The sequence below is a fragment of the Sorex fumeus genome, unplaced genomic scaffold (assembly GCF_029834395.1).
Source record: "Sorex fumeus unplaced genomic scaffold, SorFum_2.1 ptg000122l, whole genome shotgun sequence".
Lineage (NCBI taxonomy): Eukaryota > Metazoa > Chordata > Mammalia > Eulipotyphla > Soricidae > Sorex > Sorex fumeus.
The window spans coordinates 9,013,156-9,036,485 of record NW_026606179.1 but is presented as its reverse complement, the minus strand read 5'-3'; the positions used below and the strand labels follow the sequence as shown (position 1 = coordinate 9,036,485).

General features: G+C 58.6%; 3 protein-coding genes across 5 annotated transcripts; 1 reads left to right on the top strand and 2 right to left on the bottom strand.

Annotated features, from left to right (window-relative positions):
- Nucleotides 1-1,927: 1,927 nt before the first annotated feature.
- CNOT3 (CCR4-NOT transcription complex subunit 3) lies at nucleotides 1,928-11,163 on the top strand. Of its 3 annotated transcripts, none has more exons than XM_056135769.1 (18): nucleotides 1,928-2,195; nucleotides 4,127-4,199; nucleotides 4,297-4,364; nucleotides 4,532-4,606; nucleotides 4,903-4,992; nucleotides 5,090-5,218; nucleotides 5,296-5,391; nucleotides 6,063-6,285; nucleotides 6,373-6,506; nucleotides 6,675-6,731; nucleotides 7,022-7,391; nucleotides 7,462-7,582; nucleotides 8,005-8,203; nucleotides 9,158-9,257; nucleotides 9,334-9,532; nucleotides 9,651-9,783; nucleotides 10,215-10,340; nucleotides 10,833-11,163. In XM_056135769.1, exons 2-18 carry the CDS (start codon nucleotides 4,175-4,177, stop codon nucleotides 10,929-10,931), a joined length of 2,244 nt encoding a protein of 747 aa, XP_055991744.1. In that variant the 5' UTR covers nucleotides 1,928-2,195; nucleotides 4,127-4,174; the 3' UTR covers nucleotides 10,932-11,163. The 3 variants fall into 3 exon arrangements, with proteins under 3 accessions (XP_055991744.1, XP_055991745.1, XP_055991746.1); XM_056135770.1 differs by having other exon boundaries at nucleotides 4,124-4,199; XM_056135771.1 differs by having other exon boundaries at nucleotides 1,929-2,195; nucleotides 6,066-6,285.
- LENG1 (leukocyte receptor cluster member 1) lies at nucleotides 11,119-14,194 on the bottom strand. The gene is made up of 4 exons (XM_056135804.1): nucleotides 13,976-14,194; nucleotides 12,638-12,811; nucleotides 11,944-12,206; nucleotides 11,119-11,428 (listed from the first exon to the last, which is right to left on the bottom strand). Exons 1-4 carry the CDS (start codon nucleotides 14,105-14,107, stop codon nucleotides 11,215-11,217), a joined length of 783 nt encoding a protein of 260 aa, XP_055991779.1. The 5' UTR covers nucleotides 14,108-14,194; the 3' UTR covers nucleotides 11,119-11,214.
- Nucleotides 14,195-14,461: 267 nt separating this feature from the next.
- TMC4 (transmembrane channel like 4) lies at nucleotides 14,462-23,022 on the bottom strand. Its single transcript, XM_056137249.1, has 14 exons — nucleotides 22,802-23,022; nucleotides 21,270-21,415; nucleotides 20,863-21,092; nucleotides 20,660-20,781; nucleotides 19,235-19,382; nucleotides 18,321-18,488; nucleotides 17,992-18,155; nucleotides 17,715-17,841; nucleotides 17,214-17,311; nucleotides 16,466-16,649; nucleotides 16,215-16,345; nucleotides 15,976-16,131; nucleotides 14,975-15,053; nucleotides 14,462-14,727 (listed from the first exon to the last, which is right to left on the bottom strand). Exons 1-14 carry the CDS (start codon nucleotides 23,020-23,022, stop codon nucleotides 14,659-14,661), a joined length of 2,043 nt encoding a protein of 680 aa, XP_055993224.1. The 3' UTR covers nucleotides 14,462-14,658.
- Nucleotides 23,023-23,330: the final 308 nt, after the last annotated feature.

Here is a 23,330-nt window from a genome sequence, read left to right as displayed (position 1 = left end):
AACATCACAAGCTGTGAACATCACTGGCTGTGACCCCCACCAAGAAAAGATGGAGTGTCAGTTGAATATGTTTCAGAATTGCGGGGAAATGTTCAGTGGGTAACAGAGATGAATAATTCGACTTTCCATGGTGAACTCAAGAACATGCCTTTCTGACAAGTTTCCGGCTTATGTTGCTTGTTCAGTTGAAGGCCATAACACAACTGCTCTGAGAATCCTCACATCAGTGACCAGCGAGTTTTAAAGCTGAATGATGTCAGCCACCCATCCTAGAAGTTCTTTTTTTTCACTGGTCTGATGGTATTTAGGTTTTGTCCAAAGCCAGGTGTGACGCCTAGTTTGCCAGTGCCTGTCTTGAGCCCCTGCTGCCTACAACAGTAGGACTCTTGTCCACTGAATTTGCCAGAAAAGTCTGGGGCCACAGTGGATCAAGGACTCGGATTCCAGTGCTCACAGTGGGCTCTGTTTCCATGGGTTCATGGGCATGTGCTGTGCACTGCACAGAGCATTTGTGAATCCTCCCTCCCTGGCCACAGGCAGCTCTGCCTCACACACTTCTCACTTGGATTGCTCTTCTTTGCCTGGGTTTTCCTTTTTTTTTTTTTTTTTGGCTTTTTGGGTCACACCCAGCAATGCTCAGGGGTTACTCCTGGCTCTGCACTCAGGTAATGCCCCTGGTGGCGCTCGGGGGACCATATGGAATGCTGGGGATCAAACAAGTATCAGCCGCGTGCAAACGCCTAACCTGCGTGCTATTGCGCCGGCCCCTGATGGTGACGCTGGGCACCTGAGCCAGGGTCATGCCTGTGTTCTCCGTGCTAAGTGTTAGGGGGAACAAAATCCGGAGAGGAGACTTGAAGAACTACGGAATATCTGCGGTCATGCAAAGATAAAACAGGGTTCCCAAGAACACGCCACGCGGCTACCGGGGCCATTTCCCCACAAGAGAAGCCCACGGAGCTTCCTCCAAGTCCTAGGACACCGAGGTGAGCATTAGCGCCCCCGGGCCACCAGTTACACGCTTTGCAAGCAAAGGGGCAGTAAAGAAGCGGCAGTGACTTGGGGCAAGGCTCCCGCTTCCCTCCTCCGGCAAATACGGAAAACAGAGATATGCTAAGCACAGGCGCTCAAAGGCAGACGCTGCAGCTGCGCAAACCGAAGCCGCCGGCCCGGGTTTGAAAGGGTTTGAGAGGATCCGCGCTTGCTGGTCCCAGCTTCGTTTCACACGCTTTACGGAATGGGTGCCGCCCACTCGCTATGCTATTGGACAACCTGGAATGAATGATCACACTTAGGACCAACCCACGGGGTAGGGCTGGGTACGCTCTCGTCTGGCTCCGCCCCGTTAACGCAGTGGCTGTTTTGATTGGCAGGTGACTGCAGCTCGTCCCACGCTTTGAAGGCACCTGTCAATCGGCCATTAGGTACGCGGCGTTTAACGCCCACTCCCTACGCCCGTCCTCAGCTTTCCCCACCCACTTCTAGGATCAACCAATGGCTTTAAGGCATTTTTCTTTCCCCCTCCCCCCGGCCAATTAAAAAAGACTCCAAACTTGACGGACTACTTCCCCGCCCCTGATCAGCCTAGCTCCTCCTTCCGCCAGTTGATTTAGAAGAGGGGGGCGGGTACACCCAATCAGCAAGGCACAGGCCTCTTGATTGAAACCCAGGTCCTCGCGCTGGCGTGTTGTGCCCTGAGGCGAGAGGAGGAGGCGGAGCAGACACGGAAACCTGAGCCAATCCTAGAGGCTTGAGCGGGAAGCCAATCGAACGCCGCGCCTTGGCGCTTTGGCCCAATCGGCGGGAGGAGGTCGGCCGCATCCTCACCAAGAACCAATAAGACATGTCCGAGGGACAGAAGCGACACGCACAAGGACCAATGATAAGCCTATATGCGGGGCTCGGGGGCGGGTCGAGCGCCAGAGACGAGAAGAGAGGAGGGGAGGCTTCCTCCGCCGCCGCCATCTTGGACCGGGCCCGGTCAGCTTCCGCGGAGCCATCGGCAGACGCCGCGGCCTCCCTTGAGCCCCGACCCCGTCGTCAGAACAACCCCGGGCCCACTTCCCCCCACCCCATTTCCGCTCCGCGCCGCTATCGCGATAGCGCCCGGGCCCGGGGCGCGAGAAAAAGGCGGCGGGCGCTCGCCTCCCCCGCCTGTCGCGATACGCTCCTCCGCGGCGGCGCCAGCTCCTGTGGTGAGAGCGTCGGGCTCGACTGGGCCGGACCCCTTCCCCCTCCCCCGCCACCGCCGTCGCCTGTCGCGACATGGCCGCCCACCGAGCCGGGCGGCGCGGCAGCTCGCGGGCTGCCCCGTCCTCCACGCCCCTCGGTGGCCGGACCCCGCGGGCCCCGCCGAGGCGCCCGGGCGCCGCTGCCGTCGCGAGGGGGTCGGCCTTGCGGGGACGCCCGCCGTGTAGGGGGTGGGGGCGACCCCCTGGCCCGAGTCCTCTCCCGAGTGTGGAGCTCGTGCCGTGGAGCTCGGGCCCCGAGCGCGCGCCATCCGCTCCGGCCGGCGGAGGAGGCGCCCTTCCCGCAGCGCGCGGCCCCCCACGCCCAGTCCGGGTCCCCCCAAGGCCTCCAGGGTCGGCCTTTGACAGCTTGTGCAGCGCGTCCCCGCAGCGAGCCCGGGCGTCGCGCCCTAGTGCCCACGTTAGGATGCAGCCTTCCCCCGCGCCCTCGGGGGCACCCCCTCCAGGCTTTTGCGCCCCCCGCCCAGCAGGTCGGGGCTCCAGGAACCTGGGCTGTGCTTTTATTGTGGCTGTGCTCCAGCCTTTCTGCGGGTGGTCCCGGCCTTGCCTGTGTGTCCTGGTGCGGGGACTTCCCCAGATCCCGCGTTTTAGCTAGGATCCTCGGGCCTGGGAGGCCCCTACCCACTGTGGTCCGGGAACTGAGGGATTTCTCCACTAGCCTGCCTCGCACCCCCCACCCCCCTCCGTGGGGTCTCCAGGAGAGGATGGGAATGAGGTGCCCCAGGTCAGGCTGGTGCTGGCAGTGCAGACTCCTTTGCAGGAGGGGTTTGGGGGTTCTTTGTTGTAGGGTCCTGGCTCTGGTGACTGGGCCGCTCTTCAGGGCTCTGTCCTTTCTGAGGCACACACAGGCTGTGAGAGCTCATGCCCTCTTTTCTGCTTCTCTGGGGGCGCGGGGGTCCTGCTGGCTCCCAGTGGTTCACTCTGGGGGCCAGGTTCGTCTCTACAAGTTTCTGGTCTCAACTTCCTTTCTCCCTGGTCTTTGGCAGAGGCTGGAAGGTGCCAGCACCCTTTTCTTGCTATGGGATTCTCCTTGGGATCCCCCAGTTGCAACGACTCCCAGCTGCTCTCCAGGGCCCCTCTGCGGTGGGCACTCCTGGAAGCGGCTTGGTCCTTCCCTGCAGTGTGTGGCCCTGCTGAGGTGTGGGGGGTTCTTGCTGTGGTCCCACCAGTGTGCCCTGGTCTGAACCCTGTGGCCTGCATGCAGTGGTCACTGCTGCATTTGCTCTCTGCCCCCTGCCCCCTCCCCACGCGTTTTGGACTCCTGAAGCTCTGGTTCCTTGGTGGAGGCTCTGGTCTTGATGCCAGGCCTTCAGGAGCCACCTCTGCCCCTCACAGCTGCAGGGACTTTGCTCTAGGGGGATGCTGCTCCTCATAGCTGCTCCTCACTCAGGGCTACCTGCATGGAGCCAGACTCCACCCCTTCCGTTTAGACGAGCTGGTAGCTCCTCAGGGTTTGATCTGGGGCCTGACGCTGCCTGCCTGCGTGCGTTCAGCTCCTTATGGGCCCGACTATCCCCCTTGCTTAGTCCCCTGACACAGCATGTCCCCAGAGCAATCCTGGACATCGCACCCTCGTGCCCATGACACAGCATGGGGCCGGGCTTCTGTGTTAGGAGTCACGCGTGTGCCAGGGCCCTGTCTGGGAAGTGTGGGTCTGGGTGGGTAACTCCCAGGCACCCAGACTGTCCTGGGGAGAAGGTGTGCCCTGCTGTGGGCGTCTCCCTCAGCTTGGCCCAGGCATGTACAAAGCCCCACTGCCTTCGCCACTGTTCTGCTGGTTTCATCATCCGTGGTCCCAGAGTGACCATATGAGAGAGGGGACTTGGGGGTGTTCCCACTGGTGACATGTATCAACCTGTCCCACTCTCTTCCAGCAGCCGCCGTCCCCAGAGAGTATGAAGAGAGGGCGCCTGTAAGGCAGGAACATGGCGGACAAGCGCAAACTCCAAGGTAGGGCTGGCCCGGGCTCTGCCGCCGCCCCCATCCCGCGCGCGTGCCCTGCCAGGGCTCTGGTGGAACCCCGACGGCCTGCTCCCTCCCTGGCCAGGTGAGATAGATCGCTGCCTCAAGAAGGTGTCCGAGGGTGTGGAGCAGTTTGAAGATATCTGGCAGAAGGTAGGGAGACTGGGCCCCGACATGGACATGGAAAGGGGGGGCTCTCTGGGTGTGGGCAGCAAGAGGACACGGTCCCAGTGCTGAGACCTGACAGCAGCAGTTTCCAGATGGGCTAAGGGGAAGTCCACAGCTGGCCCCACACTGAAGCCTGGACCCTGTCCCCTCAGCTCCACAATGCAGCCAATGCGAACCAGAAAGAGAAGTATGAGGCTGATCTAAAGAAGGAGATTAAGAAGCTTCAGGTGAGGGGCCAGCGCTTTAAGTACTGGGTTGGGCATTTGCCTTGCATGCGGCCGACCCGGTTTCAGTCCCTGATGTTCCCTTGAGTGCCACCAGGAGTAATTGCTGAGTGCAGAGCCAGGAGTAACCCTGAGCACTGTAGGGTGTGACCCAAAAAGCCCCCCCCCCCAAAAAAAAAACCCAAAAGTTTCTAGTGAGGAACTGGGGGCCTCACCCATGTGTGATGAGAGTAGAGGGAGCATGGGGTTTGGAGCCTCATGGCCCAGTCCTAGGAGTTGGCCTTGATTTCCCTCTGTAGCGGCTGAGGGACCAGATCAAGACATGGGTAGCATCCAACGAGATCAAGGACAAGAGGCAGCTCATAGACAACCGCAAGCTCATCGAGACGGTAGGAGAGGCGGCGGGCTCTGGAGGTGCACAGAGGGGCAGTGGGGGGAGCCTTGGGGTCCCCGTCAGCTGCCCCTTCTCATTGATGTTCTCCACAGCAAATGGAACGGTTCAAAGTTGTGGAACGAGAGACCAAAACCAAAGCTTATAGCAAGGAGGGCCTGGGCCTGGCCCAGAAGGTGGACCCTGCCCAGAAGGAGAAGGAGGAGGTTGGCCAGTGGCTCACGGTGCGCTGCAGGGGGATTCAGAATTGAGGGGGGTGGGGAGCAGGCGTGGGCTCTGCTGACAGTTGCCTCCCCTCCAGAACACCATCGACACCCTGAACATGCAGGTGGACCAGTTTGAGAGCGAAGTGGAGTCGTTGTCCGTGCAAACGCGCAAGAAGAAGGGTGATAAGGATGTGAGTGGGGGCGGCCCAGCTCCTCGGGCCAGGAGCCAGGACCAGGGGCTTAGGAGATTGGGCTGGCGAGGTGCCTTTGGGGTGTCGGTACATGGGGACAGCCACATACTCTGAGCTCTGCTCAGGTGGCGGGGCACATGGAACCTCTGCATCCAGGCCCCTGAGCTGGAGGAGAAAAGGGAGTAGTTGGGGTGCAGAGATCTTAGGAGAGGCAGGAGCCGATTCCGGATGGCGTGCTAGGGTGCAATGCAGAAGTCCCACAGACATGATTGGAGAGCTGGCAGCCATGCTTCCTTGGTGGCACAGGGAAAATGGGGACTGGTGGTGCCGGTGACAGATGTGCCAGGTGTGGGTCTGAGGGTGCCGGGGAGTTGAGGGGGACATGGTTCTTGCAGAGAGGGAGGGCTCAGAGCTGGAACCAGATCTGAAAGAGGTTGGGGGAGCGTTGTGGGGCACCCAGTCACTCTATCCAGGCTTTCATGGCAGCACATGGCATAGCGATGACAAAGGTAGTCACCATCACAGTGGCTTTCAGGCTTCTGTTGCGAGGGGGCGGCACAGGGCGGGGCGGGCTGGCGTGTGCTTCCTGACTCGGTTCCAGAGACCGCAGAGCTCAGGATTGGGGGCCGGGCAGGTGCCTGCAGCCCCTGAGCCTGGCCTGGGCTCGCCAGCAGAAGCAGGATCGGATCGAGGGCCTGAAGCGGCACATCGAGAAGCACCGCTACCACGTGCGCATGCTTGAGACCATCCTGCGCATGCTGGACAATGACTCCATCCTGGTGGATGCCATCCGCAAGATCAAGGATGACGTTGAGTACTACGTTGACTCATCACAGGACCCCGACTTCGAGGAGAATGAGTTCCTCTATGACGACCTGGACCTCGAGGACATTCGTGAGGCCTGGGAGCGCCCTGAGGGCCCTGGGCTGGGCACGGTGGGGAGGTGGTCGGGCCCCTAAGCTGTCCTCCCTGCCCCCACAGCACAGGCGCTGGTCGCCACCTCCCCACCCAGCCACAGTCATATGGAGGATGAGATCTTCAACCAGTCGAGCAGCACGCCCACCTCAACCACCTCCAGTTCCCCGATCCCACCCAGCCCGGCCAACTGCACTACGGTGAGGGCCCCGGTGTCCAGAGGCAGGCAGCAGTGCTGCTCACTTTGGGAAAGGCTAGTCTGGGTCCAGGTTGCCAGGCTAGTGTGGGCTAGAAGCCAGTGGACAGGTCCCCAGATGGTCCAGGTGGCCCCTCCACCTTGGCGCTCACAGGCTCTCTCTGTGCCCCAGGAGAACTCTGAAGATGACAAGAAGAGGGGACGCTCAACGGACAGTGAAGTCAGCCAGGTGGGTGTGTGGGAACGTTAAGCAGTTCTGGGGAAGGGTGTCGTGTGGTGTGGGGGAGCACAGGGTGGGCTTCAGATGGGTCAGTCAGAAGTGACGCGGGCAGCCACACCTGGCTGCTTCCATTATGGTCCTGCCAGTGCGATCATGGGACTTTCAGACTCCCTGATGGCACTGGCTATTTTGGGATGTCATGGGTAGGATGGGGAGCCCTGGGGGCTGCATGTGGGTGATGTGGAAGGGAGGGCCAGTCCCACGGCCAGCATGCCCTCATAGCCCTCTCTTTCCCACAGTCTCCAGCCAAGAACGGCTCCAAGCCCGTCCATAGCAGCCAGCACCCTCAGTCACCGGCTGTGCCCCCCAGCTACCCTTCCGGTCCCCCACCTGCCGCCTCTGCTCTGAACACCGCCCCTGGCAACAACGGGGCAGCTACCCCAGCAGTGCCTCCGGGTGCCCTGGGCCCTAAGGCCAGTCCAGCTCCCAGCCACAACTCAAGCACCCCTGCCCCCTACGCCCAGGCTGTGGCACCGCCTGCCCCCAGTGGACCCAGCACAGCCCAGCCCCGGCCCCCCAGTGTGCAGGCCGGAGGGGGCAGCAGCGGCGGCGGCGGCGGTGGCGGTGGTAGTGGAGGCGGGGGCACTGGCAAGCAGAACGGCGCCACCAGTAAGCGGGGAGACTGGCGGGGTGGGGGCTCCCCAGAGCTGGCTGGCCTCTCACCCCTCCTCTCCCCCAGGCTACAGCTCCGTGGTGGCGGACAGCCCGGCAGAGGCTGCTCTCAACAGCAGTGGGGGCAGCAGTGCCAGCAGCCAGGCTCTGGGCCCCTCTGTCCCCCACAACCCCCCTCCTAGCACCTCGTGAGTGTTGTCCCGGCGAGGGTTGGGACCCTGACTGGGGCCACATGTCTTCCTCTTGGGTTGGGCTGCACCCAGCACTGCCTGGTGGAATGTTTTAGTTGTTTCTCTTCTAACTGGGGCTGCTCTCCAAGCTAGTCCCTTCCTGGGCCCAGCCCCAGGTGGACTTTCCCAAAGCATTTCCTGGCCCCAGCCCTTCCAGTCCTGGGTAGGGCCACTATGCCAGGGACGTGCTTTTTAGATCGCCCTGAGGGTGCAGGTCCCCAGCCTTCATCACCCTGGCTATAGAAGGGCTGGCCTGTACCATCCACCAAGTGCTAACCCCAGGGCCCCCTCTTCACACCTGACTCCATCCCCCGAGGCTTGCCCACCTACACAACCCTTAAGCCCCCTCTCTGAGCTCCCCATCCTTTCCCCTTCTCTAGGAAGGAACCCAGTGCGGCAGCCCCATCAGGGGCTGGGGGCATTGCCCCAGGCTCAGGGAACAACACGGGGGGCCCCAGCCTCCTGGTGCCACTTCCTGTGAACCCACCCAGCTCCCCGACACCCAGCTTCAGTGAGGCCAAGACACCCAGTGCCCTGCTCAACGGCCCCCCGCAGTTCAGCTCCACCCCGGAGATCAAGGTGGGCCCCGCCCCAGCCCCACAGCACGCCATGCCGTCCCTTTGATGTCAGCTTTTTGCCCACCTTCTCTGCGCCTGGACCCTCTGACTCCAGGGAACCTTGTGCATGGCTGCTGTAGGCCCCAGGCCTGTGCATGGAACAAGTCCCACCAGGCAGGGCGGGTCAATCTTTGGGAGACAGCCAGAGGCAGTTGGTCCACCTGTCCTGGGCAGCAGGTGGTGGAGAGGGTGGCAGGCTCAGGGCGGGTTTACTGGCTTGATGCAGGGCAGGAGGCCTGCTGACCATCTCGGATCTAGTGCCACAGGGGTCACGGCAGTGAGGGCCTTGGTTCTGGGAGGCAGTAGGGGCCCCAGTGCTGTGGGGCTGTATGTGTTGCCTTCTCAGTCATGCACCGCTCAACACTGGGACATCAGGAAAGTTCTTGGACTGTTTGTGGCCCAGGGAGCAAACTCGAGAGAGATGCTGGGCAGGAAGTGGCTAGGGACTTTTTTTCTGGGAAAGGACCTGAAGCACTGAGCTTCTCAGGAGTCCATCTGGTAGGTGTGGCTCTGCAAAGGAGAGACAGAAGAGAAAGGTAGAGGAGAGGGACCAGAGCAGTAAGACAGCAGCAAGGGTTCATGTTAGATCCCCAGCACCCTGTATGGTCTCCTGGGCACCGCCAGGAGTAACCTGAGCATTGCCAGGTATGGCCCAAAGACAAGTGAGAGGTGCTGGGATGCCCCCAGTGAGGACCTGCTATGCGTGAGCTCAGAGGACAAGAGTGTGGCGGGGTGTGGCCTGGCCATCTCGGTTCTCACCACCTCACACCCCAGTGTGGGGTCAGGCTCCGCTTGTGGGTGCCATTTTTCCCATTCTCTGGCAGTAATGGATGGCATGGTTTAGGAGAACCTTGCATGGGAGCAAGCAAAAAACCTGGGCCTGGAGCCTGAGACTGGGCATGGTCCTTCTTCACAGGCCCCTGAGCCTCTGAGTTCTCTAAAGTCCATGGCAGAGCGCGCAGCCATCAGCTCTGGCATTGAGGACCCCGTGCCAACGCTGCACCTGACTGAGCGAGGTGAGCGCTGGGCATGGCGGGCTGCGCGGCTGGGCTGGCCTGTGTGGGTCTCATACCTAACCCTGCTCCCATGCAGACATCATCCTCAGCAGCACCTCTGCGCCTCCCGCCTCTGCACAGCCGCCCCTCCAGCTGTCGGAGGTGAATATCCCGCTGTCCCTGGGTGTGTGTCCACTGGGGCCCGTGCCCCTCACCAAGGAGCAGCTGTACCAGCAGGCCATGGAGGAGGCCGCCTGGCACCACATGCCACACCCCTCGGACTCTGAGCGCATCCGGTGAGATGCTCGCTGGCCGGGCTCTGGGGGTCTAGTGCGGGCACAGCCCCAGACACACCTGGCGACCAGAGCAGGGGTGCCTGCTGAAAGCCTGCTGTGACTCTTGGCCCCCCTACAGGCAGTACCTACCCCGGAACCCCTGTCCGACGCCCCCCTACCACCACCAGACGCCACCCCCACACTCAGACACCGTGGAGTTCTACCAGCGACTGTCCACAGAGACGCTCTTCTTCATCTTCTACTATCTGGAGGTACACCAGGGCCCCCGGGGCAGCCTCAGGCCCCCCGGCTTCACCGCCACGGCCGCCGTCCCCCCTCGGGCTGGAGGGGTGAGGTGGGTGTCCCACTGTAGCCCACTGGGACCACACCCCTTCCCATTACCCCCATCCTGGACCCCAGACTGGACCCACCTTGCCCCACTTGGAGGGAGGCAGCACCCAGCAGTGGAGGTGCTGCCCCAGGCTGGTCCCCTCCTGTTGCCCTTTTGCCCCCCTCCCCCAATTCCTGGAGACTGCCAGGGTCACCCCTTTCACCCGCCGAGCTGCTCCCTCAGCCCCTGCTAGTGCTTCCTCTTGGACAGAGCTGCTCTGACAGCAGTGGGTGGGGCCCAGCTGCCCTGCTCTGCCCCTGTCCCCCTGCCGGCTCCGGGGCCCTCTGACTCCTGCACATCGTTCTCCTGCAGGGCACTAAGGCCCAGTACCTGGCGGCCAAGGCTCTGAAGAAGCAGTCGTGGCGCTTCCACACCAAGTACATGATGTGGTTCCAGAGGCATGAGGAGCCCAAGACCATCACGGATGAGTTCGAGCAGGTGAGTACTCCTCTGTTGCCCCCCGTGCTTCTGGGGATACCCTACTCACTTCTCAGGCCGGCAGCAGCACTGTTCCCAGATTAAATGAGTCGATGCCAGTCAGTGTGGGCTCTACTGCCTAAATGGTCATGCTCGGTCATTTCCACTTGTGGTCAGGTGGCCCTCAGTGCTTGTCCTACTCTTGGCCCTTTAGTCACCGAGCAGCTGCTGGGTCCATGGGGCTCTGCTCTTTCATGCTGTGGTCACCCTCAGTGTGATGCGCTGACTCCACAGGAAGATATCTGTCTGCCCAGTGGTGGGATATAGATTGGACCTGCTGTGCAAGGCTGGGCTCGCAGCCACTAGAGTCCTGAGAATTGTACATGCTCAGACACACATCACATGCACCCATGGCAAGTGCCCAGCGGGGGCCACCTCTGCACGTCCCGCTCCTAGAACATAAACTGTGACCCCGTGTCCTGGCCTGCACTGATTGCCTTCTTCCCTGGCCAGGGCACCTACATCTACTTTGACTACGAGAAGTGGGGCCAGCGGAAGAAAGAAGGCTTCACCTTTGAATACCGCTACCTAGAGGACCGGGACCTCCAGTGACACTGGCCCCCCTCCCCGCATGCTGCCCCCACCCTGGTGAGGGCCTGCCCTGGACCAGCCCTGTCGGGCAGCCTCCTCCCAAAAGCAGGGAGGGGCCGAGGTGTCAATGCCGCAGCCCCACCCTGGGGGCCCAGGTGACAGGGCTGCCCTCCTCCCCTCCCCAGTGAGGGACATTTTTTGGTAAACCTATTTTCATTTTGGAAAATATTTATGAATAAATAGTTTTATATGACGGCAGGCAGCCACAGCCTCTCCTGCAACACCCCCGCCCCCACCCCGTCCATCAGTGACCAGGTGGGGGCTCCTGCCAGCGAGGGCGCCGGGCCAGCTGAGGGTTGAACTGGGAGTTGTAGCGCCTTCGCCGCTCATCCGTTTCTTCTTCTGGTGGCCCTGGGGCTGCCTCCCCTCGGACCTGGGCCAGCAGGGCCTCTGCCCGGGCCCTCTCTGCTGCTTCCCGTCGAATACGTTCAGCTCGTAGCTGGTCCAAGGATGGGGGTCTGGAAGGGGTGGGGAGAGGAGAGCCGGGTCAGAGAGCGGGGCACTCCTCTGTGGCCCTCTGCCCTCCCGCCTGTACCCTCAGGGTGCACCAGCCCTAGCGCTGCTGTTACTGTGGGCTTGAAACAAGGGTCCCGGAAAGGCAGAGCTCAACAGCACCTGCCAGCAAGTGCAAAACTTCAAGTCTCACCCCTGCAGCACCCCACATGCACTGAACAGGGTCCTGGAGCCATAACCTTCATTACAAAGGAAGGGCTGAAAGCAGGACCCCACCCCTGAAATTTTCTTTTGGGTTTTGTTAATGGCACATTAGAAACTGAAAGGAAAGGGACAAAAATGACAAGAGGGAACAACCCAGGTTTCACAGGTCCCTGGTGCCCCATCAGGTGAGGCTCCCAAACCATCCCTGAAGTAGAAAGGGAGCGCCCCTGGGCATCGCTCAATGCTACACAGGAGAGAGTGGCATGACATATGCAAAGACCTGACTCCCTCAAGCCCCAAGCTGCTGTCTACTCACCTTCTTGGCGGCTTCTCAGGCTCTGCCTTTTCCTTTTTGCTGCGCCCCCCGTGCCCATCACTGCTGTGCCGCCTCTTCTTCCCCAGGTGCTTTTGCATCTCCCGCAGAGGGTCCAGGCGGGTCTTAATCTTCTCATCTGGACTTGGGCCGGGTGGGGGGCCCCCTCTCTCTGGGGGGAGCTGGTACCACGGGGGCTGGGTCTGGGCTTCGGCAGCACTCTGGCCCAGGTAGGTCAGGATGCCCAAAGCTTTCTCTTGCCTCTCCTGAGGGGGCCAGATGAAAGAGAAGGTTCCCATGAGCTCCAGGACTCTTCAGCCAAGTGTGGGATCAATCAAGGGCAGCACAGAGAGAGATGCTTTAGGGGTCAGTGACATGGGGGCTGGGGGTAAGATGTGGAAAGCTCTGGAAGAGAGGAGTGAGGTGGGGGATAGCTGGGGCTTTAGGGGCCATCCTGACCAAGTGAATGGCAGGACCCAACTTACACTAGAAGAAACTCCTACACACCCAAAACCCAGGTCAGGTTTGGCACAGGAGGTGGGGGCTGTAGGCCACAGCAGGGGGCTCTCCCTCTGGACTCCACGGGTGAAGGTGACTCACCTGGCGCTTTTCTTCCTTGTACTCTTCATTGCCTCTCGACACCCCTTCCCCCAGATGGGGGCCCTCCCTCTGGGCTCCACGGGTGAAGGTGGCTCACCTTCTCCTGGCGCTTTTCTTCCTCGTACTCCTTATTGCCTCTTGACACCCCTTTCCCTTCCTCTAGCAGCTCCCGAAACAGGTTAACAGGCCCAGCATCTGGTGTTCCAGCCCTGGCTGCCTGCAGCTCTGGCTTCTGCCGCCTGGCTTTGTTGCGGAGGAATTCCGTGCGGGCCTGAGCAAAGTAAAAAGACAACGAGCAATGATATCATTTGCCCAGAGTTAAGGGCACAGGCTGGGGTAACAGAGGATTGGCAGAGGGTACTGGGAGGCCAAAGGAGTGCCTGTCCTGCCCCGGGGCAAGAGCAGGGGACAAGGTGACACGGTTTGTAAGCTACCTTTCCGATTAAACTGGAGGGGCCCCCAGTCTTGCTAACTGGATAAAACCAGCTATGAAGGCAGCCTAGTCAGGCCTTAGGACAGGTATTTCTAAGTTGATTTGCCATTTCTACTGATAAAAGTGCTTTTTTTTTTTTTTTTGCTTTTTAGGTCACACCTGGCAATGCACAGGGGTTACTCCTGACTCTGCACTCAGGAATTAACCCTAACGGTGCTCAGGAGACCATATGGGATGCTGGGAATCCAACCCAGGTTGGCCGAGTGCATACTAAGAGTCATACTAAGGGGCCGAAAGATTTATACAATCTGAAAGGTCAAGGCTGGAACGACAGCACCGCTGGTAGGGCATTTGCCTTGCACGCGGCCGACCTGGGTTCAATTCCTCGGCCCTTCTCCTACAGCCTGGCAGATACCGAGAATATCTCGCCTGCACAGCAAAGCCTGGCAAGCAACCAGTGATGTATTCCATATGCCAAAAACAGTAACAAGTCTCACAATGGAGACGTACTGATGCCCGCTAGAGCAAAGTGATGAACAACGGGTGGACAGTGCTACTAAGGGGCCAGCCTCAAAGACTGAAAACTCGGGGTGAAGTCTTTGGGGCTGCGGGCAGAGGAGTAGCGCAGAACACAGGAAAGGCGCATCCCGGTCTCTCGCCAGGCCCATAGCGCCCCTCTGGCTCCCTTGGCGGTGCTGAGTGATATCGCCCCCTAGCGCGTGCACTCAGGAGGCGTTCAAGCAGGAGAAGCACCAGTGCTTGTTCCCGTGAACTGTTAAGGCTATTCGTGCAACCAACACTTATTACGCTCCTACTGCGTACCAGGCGTGAGGAAGCCGAGAGGCAGGGTTGCGTGGGTTCCGCGCGGGTGAACCACCCGGTTTCACCAGTAGCGTGCACCCAATTCCGTACGGGACACACTGCACTTGCGCAGGACCCCACTTCCGGCCCTCCACGGCGCCTGCGCGCTCGTCCCGGTGTCGTTCGGCAGCCTCAGTTTACCTCCTGTTCAGCGAGCAGAACCCTCCGCTCACGCTCCTTCTCCTCTTCCCGAGCCTGGGCCTCATCACGCCGCACGCGGGCAACATTGTCCTTGTTTCGGACGTGCCAGCTCTTCTTGGGCAAGATGTTCATGGCGCCGTGGCAGTCCACGGAGTGGCCACCCCCACCTCCGAGCACTTCCGATCAGTGAGAGAACTCCCCTTCCTGTTGCCCCGACCGCGAACACGGATTGGTCTCTAGAGCTACTTGGCACGCCTCCTTCAGATTCTCGCGGGATGATTGGCTGAGAGGCTCCTCGGCGTGGAGTCGCCTAGCGACCACCGCCCTTGAAGGTTCTAAGTCAATCACTTGACTCCCGCCCCCGACGCTACAGAAGCTGGCCGCCTATTGGCTAGCATGCACGAACGCGTCCTGCGCACATTTGATTGGCTTTGGTTCTGCCGAAGCCCTGCCCCCAGTATCAGGCCTCATGTTTCAAAGCCTGCTCAGGAGCTTTGCAGTGTTTATTAGGTTTGTTAGAGGTAGGAGCGGAACAACGAGCTTCAGGACCCTGGAAATCTTCGAAACCTAGATATGCAAGAATGAGGATCTTCTTCAGTTCTTCCATGTTCCCGAAGATCTAGCCGAGGTTTCCAGAGGATCGTCGGTTGCCTGAGGACTTGACCTGCACCAGGCTGAAGAGGTCAGAGGGCAGCCTTGGCAGCACTTAACGCCACAGCACGCTGTGCCAGGAAGACTTTGTTCTGAGACTCCTTGTGGTAAAGGGTAAAAAGGTGGAGGTTACACAGATCTCCCCCACATTTTTTTTAAGAAAATAGAAAAGTTTATCAGAAAGTTTAAGAGAAACTCCCCAACCAGGAAGGAACTTAGTATAGGACTAAGTAGTCCCTGACAGTTCTTTTCCAGGTTCCCCAGAAGCAATAAGTCCTTCAGATACACAAGACCACCACCGACCCCACTTTCCTACCACCACCACCTCTACCACCCTTCATGGCTCACCTTCTCTATCTGCTGTTTGAGTTCAGAGACGAGACGTCCATAGGAGTTAGCTAGGGTCACGGTATAGGCCATCAAGATGCTAGAGGACACAGGAATGGGAGTCACAACAGAATGCCTTTAGCCCCTCTGCAGTGTTTGGGGCTCTGCAACTACTTCCAACTCATATAGATCCATCTTTTTTTAAAATTTTATTTTCATAAAGTTGTTCACAATATTTGATAACATTTAATATTCAAACACCAGGGGCTGGAGCAATAGCACAGCGGGTAGGGCATTTGCCTTGCATGTAGCCGACCCGGGTTTGATTCCCAGCACCCTATATGGTCCCCCGAGCACCGCCAGGAGTAATTCCTGAGTGCATGAACCAGGAGTAACTCCTGTGCGTCGCTGGGTGTGACCCAAAAAGAAAAAAAATTCAAACACCAATCCCAACACTATTACACCTTCCCACCACCACCATATTTTGAATGTTTCCATCTCAAGCCCCAAACCCTGGACCCAAAGCAGAACCGAAATAATTTATTTTGTATTTCTTGATAAGAATCATCCTCTAAAAATGATCCAATAACAATATCTTAGAGCAAAAACTGTGAAGGCTGTTGTATTTCACCCAGGAGCCATTAAGCCCTTCTATAAGAGTTTAGCAACATGTTGCTAAAGGTTGAGCCTTGTGTGCTTATATATATAAATATAAATATATTTTCCCCTAAGATTGATTGCCTTCTATTTTAAACCCTATCAAATGTGATGTGCTACTCTTGGTGTGTCAGTGGTGTAAAGTGTGAGATGTATAAAGACCCATCTTACAGCCGACTCTTCCCTCAGATTCAGGAGTATGTACCCCTAGATCCTCTTCTTTCCACCCAGAAATCCAGCCCAGCCCCTCTTCCTTCAGACCCAGGAATCCAGGATGTCAGCCCTCTCCCTGCTTTCAGGTATATGCAACAGCCCCCAAGATCCCACATATTCAAAGCCATATCCACAAGTCTAAGTCCCATCACCTGGAGATCAGCAGAAGGGGTACAGCAAAGGCCTGGGTGCCCAAGAAGAAGAGAAAATTCTGGGTGGACTGAGGGAGGTTGTGAATGGAGTCTGGGATCTGGGTCCAGATGGACGGCTGTCCCCGAAATGGACCGCACAGCTTCGACGGTGGAATCCTGCAGCCAAGGGCAAGAAGCATCATTGTAACTGAAGGTTTCTCATCCTGGGGGAGGGGCCAGGCCCTTCCATACACACTTACAGGAAGATGCTGTACAGCACAGGGACGGCAGAGATGGCCAAACCCAGGAGAAGAACCAAGGGGAAAAAGAAATTTGCCATCGAGGCCCGAAAGGTTCGAGAGGCCGGAGAGCAGATGGAGAATAGAGTGAGCTGTCGAGGAAGGAGGCGATATGAAACACGGGGCCTATGTCCCAGGCCTTCCTTACTCCTTCAGTTAGGCCCAGGGACCCCTCCGCCCGCAGGACCCAAGTGTGTTCCCCAATGCCTCACCTTCTTCAAATAGAAAAGCAGAAGGAACTTGGCCGAGTTGAGCAGGGGGAGCAGCGGGCAGAAAAAACTCCCCACCCAAACCACCGTCTGTGAGTAGATGAGCCCCAAAACCTCGTCGGTGACCTGGAATTCCTGAGATGCCAGCTTGGGACCCAGGGAGCCCAGACAGAGGACACAGAACAGCCTATAGGGTGGGGCCGAGGAGGGTCAGAGGCGTGCACCATCTGGCTTTCCCCGCCTCCACCCTGACAAGCCCCCAGTCGAAAGTGAGCCCACCTGCCGGGGGGCGGGGATTTCAAGGACCCAATTGGGTGCGTGTGTTAAGAACCAAGTACCAAGGACCAAGTAAAGGTCCTTTACTTGGCGTGGAGTTACCGGCGCGGGCGGGGAAGCGAATGCCTACCCGTGCGGGGTGGAGTCTGCAGACTCAGAGGCGGGGCTAAAAAAGTGGAAGGGGCGCAAACTGGGAGAGGGATGCTTAGGAGAAGGTTTACTTTTACAGAGACGGGGCAACCGCGAGGGTGGAGCCCGAGAGGGGCGTGGCCTGCTTGCACCGCCGGAGGGGCGTGGCAAAGGATCACGGACCGGGAAGGAGCCAGATATCTCAATAGATGGTGGCAGCCAGCCGTGATGGGGCGGGGCCAACTAGAGAGTGGGATTATGGGGGCGTGGGAAAGAGGGTGACCGGGGCCTTCCAATAGGTGTGGGAGCATCGTGGGGAGCGGCCACCGTGAGACCCAGCTCTCACTTCCGAGGAAATTGAACGAGCAGCATAACAGCGAGGCCAGTCAGCAGATCAAAGAGCAGAAGTTTGTACATCTCCTGTCCCATCCGTGTCTCCCAGCACTGCGAAAGGAAGTGACAAGTCAGAAAGACCAAAGGAACCAGACATCCGGAGGCTTGGACTTCTGGTCCAAGATTCCCAGTATCGGGGCCAGACTGATAGTGGGTAGGGTGTTTGCCTTGCACACGGCAGACCCGGGTTCAATCCCCAGCATCCCATAAGGTCCCCCAAGCACCACCATTAGTGATTCCTGAGCGCAGAGCCAGGAAAAAACCCTGAGCATCGCTGGGTATGACCCCCCCAAAAAAAGAAACATGCCCAGTGTCCAAACCGGCAATGGATGGTGACCCTCAAGGAAAAGGCCTTCTAGCATCTTCAGCTCCCCAGACCCCAGTCAGCTCCTTCTCTGCATCAAGGACGCAGGAGTCTTGCCCTCCACCCCCACCCCAACCCAGTCCATCTCACCGGAAGTTCTTTGTAGTTGTAGCCACACTCTCTGCAGGCCTCATTCTCAGCATTGCCCTCACAAGTGATCTTATTCCAGAGGGAGAAGATCAGGACCACCAGGGAAGCCAGGCGGAGGAATATGGTCCTTGGCCAGGGAAATTAAAGGGTATCAGGTCATGCTCGCACTTCTCCCCATCTCAGAGATGGAGAAACCAAGGCTCAGGGACAGAATCAAGATTCCACTAGATCATGAAACCAGGGTCCCACAGACCAGCCCACCCCAAAAGCCTGAAACCTGAGAAGGATAAAAGCGATCTGGCGGCTCTGGGTATAGCCCTCAAACTGGGTTATGAGCTTGAACATGGGAGGCAGCAGGAAGTTGGCCCCGGAGATGAAGATGGATGGAAGGTAGTCCACACCAAGCTTTAGTAGTGGGTTGTGCTGGATAACAGTTGTATCCTGGAGGCAGGGGAAGGAGAGAATGGGCAAGAGAAGAGGCTCTGGGGGTCCTGCAGGGGCTATGCCTTTCAGACTCTTAAGTCCAGGAGTCCAGAGGTAACCGCATCCACCCTGACATTCCGGGAGTCAGAGATGTTGGAGCCTCCAGGCCAAGTGCCCACAGACCTGCAGTTGCACGGTGTAGCCTGTGGCCCAGTAGATTCCGTAGAAGGCAGCGCCCAGCAGTCCAAGCACCAGCAGGTTGAGCAGTGCCCGCACCAACCACACCCTGATGTGCTGACCCAGGGTCCGCACTGCAGCCTGACGCCGCACCTCTGCTTCCTCCAGCTCTACCTAAGACCAAGAGAAACGTCCACATGGGTCCCACACCCTGCCTTGACACCCTCCCGAGCAGTACAGCCCCTTCTGGACTCCCAATTCCACACGCCACATGCCTGTCCAGAGAGCCCTTAATTATGTGTGTGTCAAGGGTGGAATTTGGGCTACAACTGGCAGTAACCAGGGCTCTGCTCTCAGGGGTCACTCCTGGCAGGTTCAGGGGATCCTATCAGATGCCGAGGTTAGAACCCGGGCCTGCAGCACGCAAGGCAAGTGCCTTACCTGCTGTACTGTTTCTCCAGTCCAGAGGGAACACTTTAGACCTCCAGACTCCTTCCCTCCATGGCCCCAACCCTTGAAGCCCCCAAAAGCAAAGGCGGGTGGGAATTCCGGTTCTGATTTCTCAGTCTTTTCAGGACATGTTGCATCTTTTAACTTTGAATTGAGGACTTTTGGGCCCGCTGCCCTGTAAGCTTCTCCTGTACTCTGACTTCAGTCATATCTACGGGGCCTCTTCCTCCCTTCTCCCCCAAACCCTGTTCAATATTCCAAAGGCCCCCTTTTGAAAGTGAGCTCTACTCAACTGCCGCTGGGGGGTCCCACCCCTACCTAACCACACCTAAGCCTCGGCCCTTTAAGCCCTACCCCTTAATAGGCCACAGCCCAGTCCCCAGCTGGCTGTAGGCCCTGGCCCCTCAGCGAGCTTTCACCATCCATGTCTAGGCCCTGCCTATCCCATAGGCCCCGCCCCCTTGGCACACCTTCAGCTCATAGAAGAGATGGCGCTGTCGCAGCTGTACATGGACATCTCCACAGAGGCCAAAGTCCCAGGCCGAGAAGACCCGGTGGCTGTAACTGGTCAGGACTTCTGATTCAGCCAGTAACATCTGCTTCAGTCCGGACACGGAGCTGAAAGAGGGGAGATAGGGAGACATCCAGACGAAAGGAGTCAGGAGTGATGAGACCTGGCTCACAGTTGTCCAGAAGGTCAAGTGCGAGAGAAGTTGGGCCCAGGAGACATTACAGCAGCCCAGCACTTGCCTTGCATGGGCAGACCCCAATTCAATACCTAGCGTTCCCTATGGTCCCCTGGGTGCAGTCAGTAATAAGCTCTGAGCACTGTCAGGTGTGGCCCCCAAACAAAAACAAAACAAAAATGGGGGCCTGAGCGATAATACAGCTGGGAGGGTGCATGTGGGCCCATCCCCACTGTGCCCAGGGATTACTTACTCTTGGATCTGCAGGGGACAATATTTGGGGCTCAACCTGATGTCTTATCTCTCTGGCCCAATGCCGGGTTTATTGCAATGATGTGGGACAGTTGGCCCTTGTTCTAGTTCCCTCTGGCTCATTTTCTTCCTGCCCTCCAATGGAGTCATTGAGGAACCTTGTTTTGTTTTGTTTTGTTTTGGGACCTCACCCAGCAATGCTCAGGGCTTACTCCTGGCTCTACACTCAGGAATCATTCTTGGCAGAGCTTGGGAGACCTTTTGTGGTGCCAGAGACCAAACCCAGGTTGGCTGTGTGTAAGGCAACTACTCATTCAACTCTACTATCGCTCCAGCCTTGAGGAACCTTTTCAAAACCTAGACTGATGGGGGTGGATCTGGTTACAGCTTGCAGTGAGGGCCAGAGGGTCGGCTCAAAAGGCTGGAGTTAATGCTTTGCAGCAGTTGCCCAGAATTCAATCACTGCTCCACCAATACTGAGCCAGGAGTAGCCCTGATCACCACCAAGGGTGGCCAAAACAGATGACAAGAAGTTGGCTTCACAGAGCGCCGCCCTGTTCCCCTCTGCCCCCGCCCCCCACCCCATTATAGGCCCACACTGTCCCTGTGTTTCCCTTCATTCTGCCACCCCTTCCCCATCCCAGCAACTCTGCTATTTTCAGAGCACTTTCCCAGGGGCCTTCTCGGCTGAGCACCCTGACCCGCACTGACCCAGCAGCCCAGCCAGTCTTTGTGTCCCCACCAGCCCACCTGCAGGCACCAGGTGGCGGGAACGGCCTAGTAGCTGGGCACAGCTGCCCAGGGCAAGGACAAAGGTGGGTGCTATTGTGGGAGCGGATCAGCGCTCCATGTTTTCTATGGAGCACTTCTCCATCCAGGAGAGTGGCCTTACTCCCCCTGTCCCCCCCTGGCCCCCTGGGGAGATCTGCATCAGGGCTGGGACTCCCCGGGGCTGACCGGTGCAGGATGAGCAGCAGCGCGACCAGGCCAACAGCAAAGGTGCAGCACAGGTAGGAGACACCCAGGTGCGGGTTCCGTGGGTAAAAGCCATAGAAGAGCGGAGACCATTCCAGAAAGGCCTGTGGGAAAACGGAGAGGGGCAGAAGGTGTCCAGGCACTCAGGGAGGGGGTCCGCAGGTGGCCCCAGCCCCGGCACTCACCTCTCCTGAGAGCAGATTGAAGAGCTGGGTGGGAAAGGAGACCAAGCCCCTCAGGAGGGGGTCGTAGAAACCGCAGGTCATGTTGGCAGACCCGGGGGGCCCTGGGGAAGGTGCTTCCAGCCAGGTGGGCAGCAGAACCATGCAGACCTTGAGCACGGAAGCCAGCACGTTGAGGAACAGCAGGAAGCGCAGCAGCGAGAAATAGGACCCCGTGCCTGCTCCATACTGGCCTAGAGGAGCCAGCGTTTGAGAAAGGTCTCAGGTTGGACGCAGCCTCTTCCCTCAGGCCTGTGGGGCCACACCCCAGGCCTCCTCCCTCAGACCCAGGAATCCAGACCCCCAGCGCCCTATCTGTCAGACCTGGGGTCTGGTGTCGCCCCAAGATGCCAGCCCCAGTTCCACTGTACCTCCAATCTTCTTCAGCGTCCATGCCCAGGGCTTCAGGGCATCCATGCCTTTCCGCAGCTTCTCCTTGGACCTCCGGAGCCGCAGCGCCCAGTAAGCTGCCCCAGTCACCGGGGCCTGAGACGCTTGGTCCCTGGCGTGCTTCTGCCTGGGCAGAAAAGATGGGAGGGCAGATGAGGGGGCTGGCAGCCACAGGCCAGGCAGCCGGAGATGATCCAGCATTGGCAACTGGCAGCCACATAGCTGGGATGGGCCAGGTCACAGGACACAGACTCTGGGCATGACCAGGGGAGTCTGGGGTGGGAGAGTGACGGGCAGGTGGGGGTCCTGGTGCCGCAGAGGACTGCCTGCACTCACACCCGGGGACCTCCCCTTTCTGTGGGTGAATGTCATGATACAGTCGAAATGGATAAATCCCAGCACCCCAATACAATGGTGAAAAAGGAAAAAAGTACAAATAGAGACGGTGCTTCAACTCAGGTGAAGAGGCCTGGGTTCAACCCCCTGGGCACTGCCACGCATGATCAATCCCGGGGCACAGAGCTGAACCCAGTTGCCCCCACCCAAATAAAAAAGGCACAAACAAAGGCGACCCATCAAGATGTCTTTTTTTGGGGGGAGAGGACACCTGGTGGTGCTCAGTGATTACTCCTGGCAGTGCTGAGGGACCCTGTGTGGATGCTGGGGATGGAGCCAGAGTGGGTATATGCAAGAAGTGCCATCCCCCATCTATATCTCTATGATTTCTCTGGCCCTGCATCAAGGTTTCTTCTTCTTTTTCCTTCTTCCTCTTCCTCTTTTTATTTTTATTTTTTTTTTGGCTTTTTTGGCCATGCTCAGGCGATGCTCAGGGATTACTCCTGACTCTGCACTTCTGGTGATGCTGGGGGGCGGGGGGAGGATGCTGGGATCAAACCCTGAATGGCTGCATGCAAGGCAAATGCCCCCTAGCTGTTCTATTGCTCTGGCCCTGCATTAAGATTCTTTTTTTTTTTTTGTAGAATTTGATCCAGGGAGCTACGAGTCTGGGAGCACCTCAGACATGCCTATATGCTAATCAGGGCGTTAGGCAGCAGCTGAGGGGAGCCAGATAATCCATGGGAGAGGCTAAGACTGGAACATTCCCCTGCCAAAGCCAGTAAGTCAGGCCTGACTAATGAGGGTCCCTGAACACAGCAGGGGCATAGGGAGCTTCGGGTAGGTGGCCCCATGGAAACTTGGGGAGTGGGACTGAAGCTTCAGTAACTGCACCCCAGAACGGTCTCAGCCCTGGGTTCTGGGGCTGATGCGGTAGACAGCCCAGCCTGATGACTGGCACGTGAAGAGGCAACAGGTAGCATCTGGTGCTGTCCCCCTGGAGCAGGTCCTGCCAGGACAGAGTTGGACCATTGGCCTAAATGATGGTTCAGGAAAGATGCTGGCAGCTGCTAAAGGAGAAGGGTCAGAGAAATGCTAGAACCTGGGATGACACTCAGGGAGGCAGAGAGGAGCCCTGAACACCCGGAAGACACACGGTAAGGACGCAGGGCCTCACCTGTGCATCCGCCGGGCCTGCATGGGCCAGGGCAGCTCCCGGGATGGCAGTGGGGCTTGCAGCTCCTGCTGGGCAGCTTCCTCCCAGGCTGGAGGTCCCTCCTGGGCCTCTTCCTCCAGGACCCCCCAAGGCCGCATACCAGGGCCCCGGTAACGCAGAGTAGCAGAACTGGGGAGCTCATTCAGCACAGATATCAGCGACGGGCCTGGGAGAATAGGCATCTGGGCCCTCCCTCAGACTCAGGCGTCCAGGCCCCAGCCTCCTCCCTCAGACCTAGGCGTTTGGGCCCCAATCTCCTCCTCCGTCAGACACAGACATCCAGGTTCCAGCCCTCTCCCTCAGACCCAGACATCCAGGATCTCAGCCTCTTCCCTCAAACTCAGGAATCCAAGTTCCCAGCCTACTACCTCAGACACAAAGATTCAAACTTCCAGGCTCCTCCCCCAGAACCAGGGGTCTAGGCCCCCAACCTTCTCGTCAGAAGCAGTTCAAACTCCCCAGCCTCCTCCTTCAGATCCAGGCCCCAACC

Coding starts and splice junctions, on each gene's coding strand:
- CNOT3 (XM_056135769.1), top strand. CDS start 4,175: ATGGCGGACAAGCGCAAACTCCAAG. Junction 5,392..6,062: donor AGAAGAAGGGTGATAAGGAT/GTGAGTGGGGGC, acceptor TGGGCTCGCCAG/CAGAAGCAGGATCGGATCGA. Junction 6,286..6,372: donor CCTGGACCTCGAGGACATTC/GTGAGGCCTGGG, acceptor CTGCCCCCACAG/CACAGGCGCTGGTCGCCACC.
- LENG1 (XM_056135804.1), bottom strand. CDS start 14,107: ATGAACATCTTGCCCAAGAAGAGCTGGCACGTCCGAAACAAGGACAAT. Junction 12,812..13,975: donor TTCTGCTCGCTGAACAGGAG/GTAAACTGAGGC, acceptor TACTTTGCTCAG/GCCCGCACGGAATTCCTCCG. Junction 11,429..11,943: donor CCTGAGAAGCCGCCAAGAAG/GTGAGTAGACAG, acceptor CACCCCTTCCAG/ACCCCCATCCTTGGACCAGC.
- TMC4 (XM_056137249.1), bottom strand. CDS start 23,022: ATGCCTATTCTCCCAGGCCCGTCGCTGATATCTGTGCTGAATGAGCTC. Junction 18,156..18,320: donor GCTACACCGTGCAACTGCAG/GTCTGTGGGCAC, acceptor CCCTGCCTCCAG/GATACAACTGTTATCCAGCA. Junction 17,312..17,714: donor ACAACTACAAAGAACTTCCG/GTGAGATGGACT, acceptor TTCCTTTCGCAG/TGCTGGGAGACACGGATGGG.